This window comes from Oncorhynchus tshawytscha, linkage group LG19 (assembly GCF_018296145.1).
Source record: "Oncorhynchus tshawytscha isolate Ot180627B linkage group LG19, Otsh_v2.0, whole genome shotgun sequence".
Classification (NCBI taxonomy): Eukaryota; Metazoa; Chordata; class Actinopteri; order Salmoniformes; family Salmonidae; genus Oncorhynchus; species Oncorhynchus tshawytscha.
Genome location: NC_056447.1, coordinates 41,023,706 through 41,039,065, shown reverse-complemented (window position 1 = coordinate 41,039,065; position 15,360 = coordinate 41,023,706). Strand labels below are relative to the sequence as shown.

The following is a 15,360-nucleotide window of genomic DNA, read 5'->3' as shown; positions in this document are numbered from 1 at the left end:
TCAACTAGTCATTTAACTATGTTTTGCAAGAGGCTGGTGGCAGTTTAACTAAAGGTTCTGTTTTCAGTTGTTAATTACGTGTTGCCATGTAGTGGTGTAGCTAACTACTGGAACTACACACCATAGTTTGGCATAAAATATGGGTAAGAAGGGCAATAATTTCCTTTCTTTTTCGGCATCTGACCTGCCTAATTCTCACTTTAAAATAGTTTGTGTTTAATAAGCTAAATTACAAATGCTATTAAAATATTACCCCAAAGTACCAAACATGATCGTGAATTCAGTAGTCATCATAGTAAATACTTAACACCTAGTTTACAGTTTAGCTTTAAGTTAAAAAAAATATTGAAAGTAGTTATTGTAATTTGTCGTCTATGACATTTCAGATTTAAGCTTATATGATAATTTTTCAGAAAGTAGTTTGGATGTAGTGAACTACTTTCTCAAAGTAACTTATTATTGAAGTATACTATATTTTTTAAAGGTTAGCTTTAGTGTAGCTAAATCTCTTCCAGTGTGAAGTAATTGGTAGCTTGGTAAACTACACTGAGTGTACAAAACAATAAGAACACCATCTCTTTCCATGACATAGACTGACCAGGTGAAAGCTATGATTCCTTAGGTCACTTGTTAAATCCACTTCAAATCAGTGTAGATGAAGGGGAGGTGACAGGTTAAAGAAGGATTTTTAAGCCTTGAGACAATTGAGACATGGGGTATGTATGTGTGCCATTCAAAGGGTGAATGTGCAAGACAAAAGATTTAAGTGACTTTGAACAGAGTATGGTAGTAGGTGCCAGGCACACCGGTTTGCGTCAAGTACTGCAACGCTGCTGGGTTTTTCACCCTCAACAGTTTCATGTGTGTAACAAGAATGTTCCACAACCCTTGCCTCCCAGGTGGGGCAGTGGTCTAAGTCACTGCATCGCAGTGCTAGCTGTGCCACCAGAGACTCTGGGTTCGAGCCCAGGCTCTGTCGTAGACGGCCGCGCACAATTGGCCTAGCGTCGTCCGGGTTAGGGAGGGTTTGGCCGGCAGGGCCATATCCTTGTCTCATCGCGCACTAGTGACTCCTGTGGCGGGCCGGGCACAGTGCACGCTGACCAGGTCGCTAGGTGTACGGTGTTTCCTCCGATACATTGGTGCGGCTGGCTTCCAGGTTGGATGTGCGCTGTGTTAAAAAGCAGTGCGGCTTGGTTGGGTTGTGTTTCCTCTCCCGAGTCCGTATGGGAGTTGAAGCGATGAGACAAGACAGTAACTACTACTGGATACCATGAAATTGGGGAGATAAAGGGGTTAATAATAGAATGTTCCAGCCAACTTGACACAACTGTGGGAAGCATTGGAGTCAACATTGGCCAGCATCCCTATGGAATGCTTTTAACAGGCCATGTCCCCAACGAATTGAGAATGTTCCGAGGGCAAAAGGGGGTGCAACTCAATATTAGGAAGATGTTCCTAATGTTTTGTATACTCAGTGTCAGCTTCCCCAACACTGGTAGAGGGTTAGAGTTGTCCTTCTTATCTCTAGAGAATGATTTACTGTCTTCAAATAAAAGAGGAATGCAACATCACTAAAGTCAAGGTTTCACCACTGTGTCACACCGTGTCTGGTTCCATAACTGAGTCACATGTGAGTACTTATCTAGATGTAAATGAGTGTCAGAATGTCTGAAGCTCTGTTGTCTGTGTGGCTCAGTTGGTAAGGGTGTGGTAAAAGACCTACAGCAGGGTTGAAATTCCAATTAATTTGAAATTCCAATTCAATTCTTGAAATCACTCATGAAATGGAGAATTTACGTTGAATTAAATTAAATGTAACAATCTTCAAGTCATGGAATTGGAATTAGACTGTTTTGACTTTTTGCATTAGAATCGAATTGGAATTCCCAGTTAATGGAATTAATGCACGATATGTTTTGAATCATGTCAACCTGTATTCCTATATTCCAGTATAGCTAGGCTGTCTGAACATGATCAGGCTGAAAGCCTGAGGCTTTTACTGTCACGCCCTGACCTTAGAGAGCCTTTTAATGTCTCTATTTGGTTTGGTCAGGGTGTGAATTCTATGTTCTTTAGTTCTATTATTTATATTGCTATGTTTTGGTCGGGTAGGGTTCTCAATCAGGAACAGCGGTCTATCGTTGTCTCTGATTGAGAACCATACTTAGGTAGCCCTTTTTCCCACCTGAAGTTAACTTTGTTTGTGGCACATAGCCACAAATGTGGCGGCAGGGTAGCCTAGTGGTTAGAGCGTTGGACTTGTAACCGAAAGGTTGCAAGTTTGAATCCCCGAGCTGACAAGGTACAAATCTGTCGTTCTGCCCCTGAACAGGCAGTTAACCCACTGTTCCTAGGCCGTCATTGAAAATAAGAATTTGTTCTTAACTGACTTGCCTAGTAAAATAAATAGCCCTTTAGCTTCACGGTTGTTTTGGATTGTTTATTGTTTTTGTCGGCGTTATTTAAATAAAGGGAATATGTACGCTCACCACGCTGCACCTTGGTCCTCTTCATTCGACGGCAGTGACAGAACCTCCCACCACAAAAGGACCAAGCAGCGTGGTAAGGGGGACTCATGGACTTGGGAGGAAATCCTGGATGGTAAAGGACCCTGGAGGCAGGCTGGGGAATATCATCATCCCAAGGAGGAGCTGGAGGCAGCAAAGGTGGAACGGCATCCTTATCAGGGAACACGGTTAACAAGGAAGCCAGAGAGGCAGCCATAATATTTTTTTGGGAGGGGGCACACTGGGAGATTGGCAGAGTCGGGTTATAGACCTGAGCCAACTCCCCGTGCTTACCGTGGCAAGCGTCGTACTGGTCAGGCATCGTGTTATGCGGTGGAGCGCACGGTGTCTCCACTGCGTGTTCACAGCCCGGTGCGATACATCCCAGCTCCCCGTATCTGCCGGGCTAGAGTGAGCATCCAGCCAGGACGGGTTGTGCCAGCCCTGCTCTCCAGACCTCCAGTGCGCCGCCTCGGCCCAGTATATCCTGCGCCGGCTCTGGCACTGTGTCTCCGGTACGTCTGCACAGCCCGGTGCGTCCTGTGCCAGCTCTCCGCATTTGCAGGGTGAAGATAACCACCCAGCCAGGATGGGTTGTGCAGGCTCTAAGCTCGAGACCTCCAGTGCGCCTCCACGGCCCAGTGTATCCAGTGCTTCTGCCAAGGACAAGGCCTCCTGTATGTCTCCCCAGCCTGGTGAGTCCTGTGCCTGCTGTCAGAACCAGGCCTCCTGTATGTCTCCCCAGCCTGGTGAGCCTTGTGGCAGCTCCACGTACCAGACTGCCCATACGTCTCCTCACTCCAGTGATGATCACTGGCACGAAGCCTCCAGTGATGATCCATGGCACGAAGCCTCCAGTGATGATCCATGGCACGAAGCCTCCAGCGACGGTCTCCAGTCCGGGGCCCCCGGCAAGGGTGCCCAGTCCGGGGCCCGCGGCGAGGGCCCCCGCACCAGTGGTGCCGCCAAAGTGGGGTGAGCCAGTGGTGGAGCGGGGTGAGCCACCACCGCGGGTAGATGCCCACCTAGACCCTCCCTATAGGTTCAGGTTTTGCAGCCGGAGTCCGCACCTTTGAGGGGGGCTATTGTCCCGCCCTGACCTTAGAGAGCCTTTTTATGTCTCTATTTGGTTTGGTCAGGGTGTGATTTGGGGTGGGTATTCTGTTCTTTAGTTCTATTATTTGTATTTCTATGTTTTGGCTGGGTAGGGTTCTCAATCAGGGACAGCTGTCTATCGTTGTTACTGATTGAGAACCATACTTAGGTAGCCCTTTTTCCCACCTGTCTTTGTGGGAGGTTAACTTTGTTTGTAGCACATAGCCCTTTAGCTTCACGGTTGTTTATTGTTTTTGTCGGCGTCATATAAATAAAGGGAATATGTACGCTTACCACGCTGCACCTTGATCCTCTTCATTCGACGGCCGTGACATTTACATTCTAATTGGAATTTGCTACTCTTCCTGGGGTCCACACAAATCATTACATATTACAGAACATTAATAGACAATAACTGGTCAAGGACAGAACTATATACATTTAACAACCTCACCCATAGCTTACAAATCAATACATACAGTCGATGCCAAAAGTTGAGAATGACACAAATATGAATTTTCACAAAGTCTGCTGCCTCAGTTTGTATGATGGCAATTTGCATATACTCCAGAATGTTATGAAGAGTGATCAGATGCATTGCAATTAAAGTCCCTCCCTGCCATGCAAATGAACTGAATCCCCCAAAAACACATTTCCACTGTATTTCAGCCCTGCCACAAAAGGACCGGCTGATATCATGTCAGTGATTCTCTCGTTAACACAGGTGTGAGTGTCGACGAGGACAAGCCTGGAGATCACTCTATCATGCTGATTGAGTTCGAATAACAGACTGGAAGCTTCAAAAGGAGTGTGGTGCTTGGAATCATTGTTCTTCCTCTGTCAGCCATGGTTAAATGCAAGGAAACACGTGCCGTCATCATTGCTTTGCACAAAAAGGGCTTCACAGGCAAGGATATTGCTGCCAATAAGATTGCACCTAAATCAACCATTTATCGGATCATCAAGAACTTCAAGGAGAGCGGTTCAATTGTTGTGAAGACGGCTTCAGGGCGCCCAAGAAAGTCCAGCAAGTGCCAGGACCGTCTCCTAAAGTTGATTCAGCTGCGGGATCAGGGCACCACCAGTACAGAGCTTGCTCAGGAATGGCAGCAGGCAGGTGTGAGTGCATCTGCACGCACAGTGAGGCGAAGACTTTTGGAGGATGGCCTGGTGTCAAGAAGGGCAGCAAAGAAGCCACTTCTCTCCAGGAAAAATATCAGGGACAGACTGATATTCTACAAAAGGTACCGGGATTGGACTGCTGAGGACTGGGGTAAAGTCATTTTCTCTCCAGGAAAAACATCAGGGACAGACTGATATTCTGCAGAAGGTACAGGGATTGGACTGCTGAGGACTGAGGTAAAGTCATTTTCTCTGATGAATCCCCTTTCCATTGTTTGGGGCATCCTGAAAAAAGCTTGTCCGGAGAAGACAAGGTGAACGCTACCATCAGTCCTGTGTCATGTCAACAGTAAAGCATCCTGAGACCATTCATGTGTGGGGTTGTTTCTCAGCCAAGGGAGTGGGCTCACTCACAATTTTGCCTAAGAACACAGCCATGAATAAAGAACGGTACCTTCTCCCAACCATCCAGGAACAGTTTGGTGACGAACATTGCCTTTTCCAGCATGATGGAGCACCTTGCCATAAGGCAAAAGTGATACTAAGTGGCTCGGGGAACAAAACATCGATATTTTGGGTCCATGGCCAGGAAACTCCCCAGACCTTAATCCCATTGAGAACTTGTGGTCAATCCTCAAGAGGCAGGTGGATTCTCCACAAATTCTGACAAACTCCAAGCATCGATTATATAAGAATGGGCTGCCATCAGTCAGGATGTGGCCCAGAAGTTAAATGACAATATGCCAGGGCGGATTGCAGGGGTCTGGAAAAAGATGGGTCAACACTGCAAATATTGACTCTTTGCATCAACTTCATGTAATTGTCAATAAAAGCCATTGACATGTATGAAATGCTTGTAATTATACTTCAGTATTACATAGTAACATCTGACAAAAAAAATCTAAAGACACTGAAGCAGCAAACTTTGTGGAAATTAATATTTGTGTCATTCTCAAAACTTTTGGCCACGACTGTACACACAAAATATCTAGGCCAAATAGGGGAGACGCGTTGTGCCGTGAGGTGTTGCTTTATCTGTTTTTTGAAACCAGGTTTGCTGTTCATTTGAGCAATATGAGATGGAAGGGAGTTCCATGCAATAATGGCTCTATATAATACTGTATGCTTTCTTGAATTTGTTCTGGATTTGGGGACTGTGAAAAGACCCATGGTGGCATGTCTGGTGGGATAGTGTGTGTGGCAGAGCTGAGCGTAAATTGATTATGTAAACCATTTGGAATTTCCAACACATTGATGTTTCTAACTGAAGAAGTGATGCAGTCAGTCTCTCCTCAACCCTTAGCCAAGAGAGACTGGCATACATACTATTTATATTAGCCCTCTGATTACCATGAAGAGCAAGACGTGCCGCTCTGTTCTGGGCCAGCTGCAGCTTAACTAGGTCTTTCTTTGCAGTACTTTACCATATGAAGACTGGACATTAATCAAGATAAGATAAAACTAGAGACTTTATTATGGACAAACCTCTCCCCATCTTTACAACAATTTAATTTATATGTTTTGACCATGACAGTTTACAAACATTAGTTTTCTAAATGACAGGTTATGGTTAATACTATCAAAGACTGCACTGAAATCTAACAGTATAGCTCCCACAATGGTCTTTTTATCAATTTCTTTCAACCAATTATCAGTCATTTGTGTCAGTGCAGTACATGTTGAGTGCCCTTCTCTACAAGCATGCTGAAAGTCTGTTGCCAATTTGTTTACAGAGAAATAGCATTGTATTTGGTCAAACAATTTCTTTCCCAACAGTGGAAACAAGCTGACAGGTCTGCTGATAGAACCAGTAAAGACCGCTTTCCCTCCAGGTCTGAGAACAGACACCTTCCTCTAGACTCAGATTAAAGAGAGGACAGATACGGTGCCATGGGAATTGAACGGCTGGAATTTGGCTAACATTGGAATTCAGAGGAATTGATTTATATTTGAATTCTAAGCCTGCCCTGGAATTTGAATTAAATTAAATGGAATTTACAGGGAGAGAGAATAGAATTTGTGGAATTGACCCCAACCGTGGTTGGTACTATCAACACCAGGGTCATGGGTTCGAATACAACTGGGGTCAAATATTCTAAAGTGTATGAACTCACTATAGTAAGTCGCTTTGGATAAAAATGTCTGCTAAATGTCATATTAAACAGCATTATTATCAGTACCTTGTGGTTTGGGCTGCAGTGAGGGCCTGCTGGCCAAGCCTCTTCCATTGACACCCCTCCTGCTCTTCTCACTGGGACTCTTCCCACACAGACCTGTCTGACTGACTCTCGCACTGCGGGGGCCGCTGCCGCGTTCACTGGGGCTGCTGCTTAGAGCTGGAACAGAGAGAGAGAGAGCGTGAAGGAGAGCAGGAGAGAGCCAAGAGGAACGGTTATATTCCAAACTCTCAACAACACTCATTTGGCCACAGAGTGTTGCTTATGAGCAGATTAAGTGTTGCTCCAGCTAATCCTCACAGAATATCCCCCACTGTCCCTTGCTTGCAATGATTGTATTCCACTTCACTACATTCTCCTCCATCATTTGACTATTCATTTGGCCGTTTGGCCCATGGCTGCAGGTACAAAACACATATCACACAAATGGCCTGAAGCAAATCATTGGAGTCTCCATGTAGTTCATTATCAGCAGCACTGAGCCTAGTCTAACCAGCTGGTGACCGATGGTCCAGCTTCACTCCAGTGTGTTTAACTTACAGACAGAGAGACAGAGAGGATGACAGGGCTGTTGACAGCAAGGAACTGTTGATAGCAAGGCTACCACCCCATAACCTGCTCTACAGACTATGCACAACCATACAGAGAGGGAAAAAAGTATTTGATCCCCTGCTGATTTTGTACATTTGCCCACTGACAAAGAAATGATCAGTCTATAATTTTAATGGTAGGTTTATTTGAACAGTGAGAGACAGGATAACAACCAAAACATTCAGAAAAACGCATGTCAAAAATGTTATAAATTGATTTGTATTTTAATGAGGGAAATAAGTATTTGACTCCTCTGCAAAACACGACTTAGTACTTGGTGGCAAAACCCTTGTTGGCAATCACAGAGGTCAGACACTTCTTGTAGTTGGCCACCAGGTTTGCACACATCTCAGGAGGGATTTTGTCCCACTCCTCTTTGCAGATCTTCTCCAAGTCATTAAGGTTTCGAGGCTGACGTTTGGCAACTCGAACCTTCAGCTCCCTCCACCGATTTTCTATGGGATTAAGGTCTGGAGACTGGCTAGGCCACTCCGGGACCTTAATGTGCTTCTTATTGAGCCACTCCTTTGTTGCCTTGGCCGTGTGTTTTGGGTCATTGTCATGCTGGAATACCCATCCACGACCCATTTTCAATGCCCTGGCTGAGGGAAGGAGTATCTCACCCAAGGTTTGACGGTACATGGCCCCGTCCATCTTCCCTTTGATGCGGTGAAGTTGTCCTGTCCCCTTAGCAGAAAAACACCCCCAATGCATAATGTTTCCACCTCCATGTTTAACGGTGGGGATGGTGTTCTTGGGGTCATAAGCAGCATTCCTCCTCTTTCAAACACGGCGAGTTGAGTTGATGCCAAAGAGCTCCATTTTGGTCTCATCTGACCACAACACTTTCACCCAGTTGTCCTCTGAATCATTCAGATGTTCATTGGCAAACTTCAGACGGGCTTGTATATGTGCTTTCTTGAGCAGGAGGACCTTGCGGGCGCTGCAGGATTTCAGTCCTTCACGGCGTAGTGTGTTACCAATTGTTTTCTTGGTGACTATGGTCCCAGCTGCCTTGAGATCCTTGACAAGATCCTCCCGTGTAGTTCTGGGCTGATTCCTCATCGTTCTCATGATCATTGCAACTCCACGAGGTGAGATCTTGCATGGAGCCCCAGGCCGAAGGAGATTGACAGTTCTTTTGTGTTTCTTCCATTTGCAAATAATCGCACCAACTGTTGTCACCTTCTCACCAACCTGCTTGGCGATGGTTCACTGGTCACGATGGCAACACCCACCCGTAGCACGCGCTCCAGCAGGTGTATCTCACTGATCATCCCTAAAGCCAACACCTCATTCGGCCGCCTTTCCTTCCAGTTCTCTGCTGCCTGTGACTGGAACGAATTGCAAAAATCGTTGAAGTTGGAGACCTTTATCTCCCTCACCAACTTCAAACATCTGCTATCTGAGCAGCTAACCGATCGCTGCAGCTGTACATAGTCTATCGGTAAATAGTCCACCCAATTTACCTACCTCATCCCCGTACTGTTTTTATTTATTTACTTTTCCTGCTATTTTGCACACCAGTATCTCTACCTGCACATGACCATCTGATCATTTATTACTCCAGTTTTAATCTGCTAAATTGTAATTATTCGCCTACCTCCTCATGCCTTTTTCACACAATGTATATAGACTCTTTAAAAAATGTTCTACTGTGTTATTGACTTGTTTATTGTTTACTCCATGTGTAACTCTGTGTTGTGTTCACACTGCTATGCTTTATCTTGGCCAGGTCGCAGTTGTAAATGAGAACTTGTTCTCAACTAGCCTACCTGGTTAAATAAAGGTGAATTAAAACATTTAATAAGATGGTCTTGTAGCCCATTCCAGCCTTGTGTAGGTCTATAATCTTGTCCCTGACATCCTTAGAGAGCTCTTTGGTCTTGGCCATGGTGGAGAGTTTGGAATCTGATTGATTGATTGCTTCTGTGGACAGGTGTATTTTATACAGGTAACAAACTGAGATTAGGAGCACTCCCTTTACGGGTGTGCTCCTAATCTCAGCTCGTTATCTGTATAAAAGACACCTGGGAGACAGAAATCTTTCTAATTGAGAGGGGGTCAAATACTTATTTCCCTCATTAAAATGCAAATAAATGTATACATTTTTGACATGTGTTTTTCTGGATTTTTGTTGTTGTTATTCTGTCTCTCACTGTTCAAATAAACCTACCATTAAAATTATAGACTGATCATTTCTTTGTCAGTAGGCAAACGTACAAAATCAGCATGGGATCAAATACTTTTTTCCCCTCACTGTACCTATTAAGGTAAAACCACCATACATGGCACCATGTCACTGAGGCCAAGCAAGAGGTATTGTTACATTATAGAGCCATAAAGAGCTTTATACCTCACGGTAGTCTCCATTAAGATCAGTCATGTACACGGAACAAAAATATAAATGCAACATGTAAAGTGTTGGTTTCATGAGCTGAAATAAAAGATCTCAGAAATGTTCCATACACACAAAAAGCTTATTTCTCGCACATTTTGTACACTAATTTGTTTACTCCCCTGTTAGTGAGCATTTCTCATTTGCCAAGATAATCCATCCACCTAACAGGTGCGGCATATCAAGAAGCTGATTAAACAGCATGATCATTATACAGGTGCACCTTGTGCTGGAGACAATAAAAGGCCACTCTGAAATGTGCAGTTTTGTCACATAACACAATGCCACAGATGTCTCATGTTTTGAGGGAGCGTGCAATTTGCATGCTGACTGCAGGAATGTCCACCAGAACTGAATGTTCATTTCTCTACCATAAGCTGTCTCCAACGTCGTTTTAGTGAATTTGTCGGTACGTCCATACGGGCCCACAACCGCAGACCACGTGTAACTACGCCAGCCCAGGACTTCCACATCCGGCTTCTTCACTTGCAGAATCGTCTGAGACCAACCATCCTGACAGCTGATGAAACTGTGGGTTTGCACAACTGACGAATTTCTGCACAAACTGTGAGAAACCGTCTCAGGGAAACTCATCTGCATGCTTGTTGTCCTCACCAGGGTCTTGACCTGACTGCAGTTCCGTGTCACACAGATATTCCGTGACGAGATCCTGAGGCCCACTGTCGTGCCATTCATCTGCCGTCATCACCTCATGTTTCAGCATGATAATGCACTGCTCCATGTCAAGGATCTGTACGCAATTCCTGGAAGCTGAAAATGTACCAGTTATTCCATGGCCTGCTTACTCACCAGACATGTCACCCATTGAGCATGTTTGTCGATGCTCTGAATCGCCTTGTATGACATAATCAATGTGTAACATTGTCCATTTGTCCTGAGAGGCTATCCATTCACTAGCGCTGCAGAGCCTGCATCTGATGATACAAGCTAATTTGCTTATTTGCTCCATGATCAGTAAGTCTACAGAGAAGATAGGATGAGTTCAATGAAGTCCCATCCCAGTTGAATGAATAAATGAAATGTGACCTAAATACCTTTAATAAACTCAATCTCTTCAATCTTAAAAATAGATAACTGTTCTCTTTGCTCTAAAAGTATCATACTTTTTATAGCGTACCTCCAACTCACCATACCGCTATAAAAAAGTATGACTCACTCATCATAACAAGGAAGAATCTCCAGTGGCATTCTACACTCTTAGAAACAAGGTTTCCAAAAGGTTTCCATAGGAGAACCCCTTTTGCTTCCAGGTAGAACTATTTTGGGTTCCATGTAGAACTATTTTGGGTTCCATGTAGAACACTCTGTAGAAAGGGTTCTACATGGAACTCAAAAGGGTTCTTTCTACCTGGAACCAAAAAGGGTTCTTCAAAGGGTTCACCTATGGGGACAGCCAAAGAACCCTTTTAGGTTTTAGACAGCACCTTTTTCTCCCAGAATGTATACATGGTGCTGTACACTGAGTATACAAAACATTAAGAACACCTTCCCAATATTGCGTTTGAAACCCCCCCTGCCAGTTCCCCCCAGAACAGCCTCAATTCGCAGAGGTGTCGATAAGTGATCCACAAGGATGCTGGCCCATGTTGATCCAATGCTTCCCACAGTTGGGTCAAGTTGGCTGGATGTCCTTTGGGTGGTGGACCATTCTTGATACACACGGGAAACTGTTTTGCGTGAAAAATCCAGCAGTGTTGCAGTTCTTGACACAAACCGATGCGCCTGGCACCTACCACCATAACCTATTCAAAGGCACTTCAATCTTTTGTCTTACCCATTCACCCTCTGAATGGCACACATATACAATCCATGTTCAATTGTATCAAGGCTTAAAAATCCTTATTTAACCCGTCTCCTCCCTTTCATCTACACTGATTGAAGTGGATTTAACAAGTGACATCAATAAGGGATCCTAGCTTTCACCTGGTCAGTTTATGTCATGGAAAGAGCAGGTGTCCTTAATGTTTCGTACACTCTAGCTATTTTTACAGCTCCACTTCAATTAAAGACAACACAGGCTTTTACAAGAAATGGTCGAGTAGTGACCGACTAAGAAAGTCTCACGATCTCCTGGGGCGACTTTCTAAACATGGCCTAAGTTTTGTGGATAATTTTAGAGCTGGCCTCAAGAACTCGGCTGATTAAATGCTTGACATCATCTGCAATCACTTTAAAGGGGAAATTTAGAACATGTTATGGTCCATATAACCAAAATCAAGTCTCCACATCAAGTCGCCAAGCGGAACATGTATGTTAGTGATTGTAGAGAGTCACTGACACCCTCTATAGTAAATCTCCAGAGGTTGTTATTAACATGTCAACCACCCTGTCATTCTGCTGTAAATCACCTACATGTTTTCACTCACAGTGAAATGCAGACCCTCTCCACGACAGAGCAGCCAGTGTGTGGCTCTAGGTGTACTGTATGTCACTGATGTAAACACCTGTGGAGTGTATGGACCTCTGGCCCTACCTGTTTCTGTTGTCTGAGTTGAAGTAGGATGAAGTTCTCTAGGACCAGATTGCCTCACCCCCAAATCTAACTTTAAAGGGGCAATCTGCGACAGGTACATCCCTTTTTTAAAATCTTTTAAATCAATGATATATACCCACTGATTCTTGAATAATAAAATTCATAAATGCCTCATGAGCTTAGTTCAACTGTCATACCTCATCAGAACCCACAATATGTTTTACTCCATAGTTTGTAAACAATGTAATTGTAAATAAACAAAGTATGGCCTTCAAACTTGGTTAAAAAAACTAGAATTGTGTTATCATGGATGGACAGTTCTTGCATCCATAACTCTGTCTATGAATTTGAGAGTGGTTACGTTTTTCCAGGACCATCCCCCAGCTGTTTACCCAAACAGTGGCAAGGTGACGACTTTGTTATTGTTTGAACTGCAGATCTCCTCTTTAAAGCTGGAATCCTTAACTGTGAAACAGCCACGTCTGTTTGTGATATTACAACAAAGAAGTTACTGCAAACAAACCCATTTGTTTCCCTTCGGACTACAGAAGAACACAATATGTACTACAATTTATTGACCATGCTGAGACGCTACTCAGCTCTGCAACAAAACAATACTGCCAGTGGATCTGTTCCCCTACTGCAGATTCCATCTGTAAACATTATGGAGGTGGAAATACACACACACACACACACACACACACACACACACACACACACACACACACACACACACACACACTGGCCTCCTCATGTTTAAAGCGTCCCGCCACAGACCCCCATGCAAATTAGCAGCCAGCGTCCTGTTAAATCAAAGCATGTGGACATTAAGTTGTTAGGGAGCACAAAGAGCCCCTTTCTGGGTTATTTCAGAGACATATTTCATTCTCTTCCTCTTTGAGCTCCACCGAGGAGAAGGGGGGTTCGTTCTGTTGCTGTGTCAGATGTAAACATGGCTTCTGTGTGACAGCCTCGTGGGAGATGGGCCCATTAAAACAGCCTCAGGTCTGAATGGTCATGTTCTATCTGAGAAGGTACCAAACACCAGACCAAGCCAACATTTTTGCCATTTCTATATCACACTATTACCACAGTAAATTGAATCAACTCCTTTCCTCTTCTCTTTAATATTAATGTCAGTCTTCTGATGCAGAATGAAAACTGTATTAGCCTACATCAGATATCCTAATTGCATGTTTGCAAGGTGGGCTTCTGAGCCTGGGGTACAGGGCATAACAGGATTCTGTGGAAACTGGAAAGTGAGCAAATATTGAGAATCCACAGCTAAATCAAATAGTCAATAGTGAATGCAGAGCTCAGGTGAACACAATCCCACCTAAGGCTATGTCCTTGATTTACACTATGGGAGACCTGCTACCATGGCAACTGGCCCGAACCTTCGCAAGACTACATTATATTTTACTATTGGGCAGGCAGGGAAAACTAGCCTGAGGGCATTCACTTGTTTCAAAATAATTTTAGACCGACTGTGGTGGAAATCATGGCATTCGTTTCTCAGCCAGTCAAGAGTAAATCCTCATGAATTATCCAATGAATATGATCAGACATTTAGCTAGCATTTATCAAAATAATAACATATAAATTGTTTCATATGACACATAATTAAAACATTCTCCACAGTATTGAACTGTGTCACTTTATTTATCCGTTATTTTACCAGGTAAGTTGACTGATAACACGTTCTCATTTGCAGCAACGACCTGGGGAATAGTTACAGGGGATGAATGAGCCAATTGTAAACTGGGGATTATTAGGTGACCGTGATGGTTTGACGGCCAGATTGGGAATTTAGCCAGGACACCGGGGTTAACACCCCTACTCTTACGATAAGTGCCATGTGATCTTTAATGACCGCAGAGAGTCAGGACACCCATTTAACGTCCAATCCAAAAGACAGCACCCTACACAGGGTAGCATCCCCAATCACTGCCCTGGGGCATTGGGATATTTTTAGACCAGAGGAAAGAGTGCCTCCTACTGGCCCCCCAACACCACTTCCAGCAGCATCTGGTGTCCCATCCAGGGACTGACCAGGACCAACCCTGCTTAGCTTCAGAAGCAAGCCAGCAGTGGTATGCAGGGTGGTATGCTGCTGGCAGAGAACTGAAAATAGACCAAATAGACCAATGTCCTCTTGATCTTTCATGACATGTCAACAGAGAAGAGGAGGATAATAGTGAGGTAGATTCATTTAGGAAAAAAATCAGATAACCTCAGATCAGTTTGTGTTAAATCCCCCAGTACTGCTGGTGCTACTAAAGATATTGCTTCCTTTTAGAAGACCCCTCCCTCCCTGTCAGAATTTCCGACTTGTAATTCTGAGTTGGATGAACGTTCAAAACATGTTTTCCCCGTCTGAGCCCAGTTGTCTTGAAAGCACTGAAGTCTGAGATTTCAGAGTTACAAGTTGTCTTGAACGCACCAAGACACACAAGAATGCATGTTTACCAATACCACCAGGCTCAGAGAGAAGGATAAAGGAATGTATCAATTTAACAAAACCACTTCTCTCCATAATCAGAGAGAAGAGCAGCGCATCCATATCCATTACCTCACAGAGAGAGAGGGAAAATAACAGGAGAGACCAACCACGATGCCTCTTGGAATACACAGTATCTTGTTCTTAATTGGATGCTTGAAAAGTCTGTATCTAATTTGTGGTATAACAGTATCTACTTCTAAGTGACATAATACCTTTTCTTTCCAGTCATTTCTTTCCTTAGAACATAGAACATAGTTCAATAGATATGCATACATACCATAGTTAAGTAGATATACTGTATGTAAAGGTAATGAATGCCACAGTCTTTACTGTTTGTTGCTCTAGGGCAATTCTACGATGATACAGATATTTTACAAAAACACATTTACTTGAAGAACAGTGCAAATGCAAAGTTTGTGCTGTCATTCTGTTACAAAACTTTGCATCTGTTACTGTGTAAATGGTACAAT

At 43.9% G+C, this 15,360-nt stretch overlaps 1 protein-coding gene across 4 annotated transcripts in view; it reads right to left on the bottom strand.

The window, feature by feature from the left end:
* LOC112218764 (FYVE, RhoGEF and PH domain-containing protein 4) overlaps positions 1 to 15,360 on the bottom strand; it is a 109,448-nt gene that overhangs the window by 19,363 nt on the left and 74,725 nt on the right. For all 4 annotated transcript variants that reach the window (XM_042301672.1, XM_042301673.1, XM_042301674.1 and 1 more), the window contains exon 2: positions 6,908 to 7,063. In XM_042301672.1, the coding sequence (XP_042157606.1) occupies positions 6,908 to 7,063 (156 nt within the window). The remainder of the gene's footprint in view (positions 1 to 6,907; positions 7,064 to 15,360) is intronic.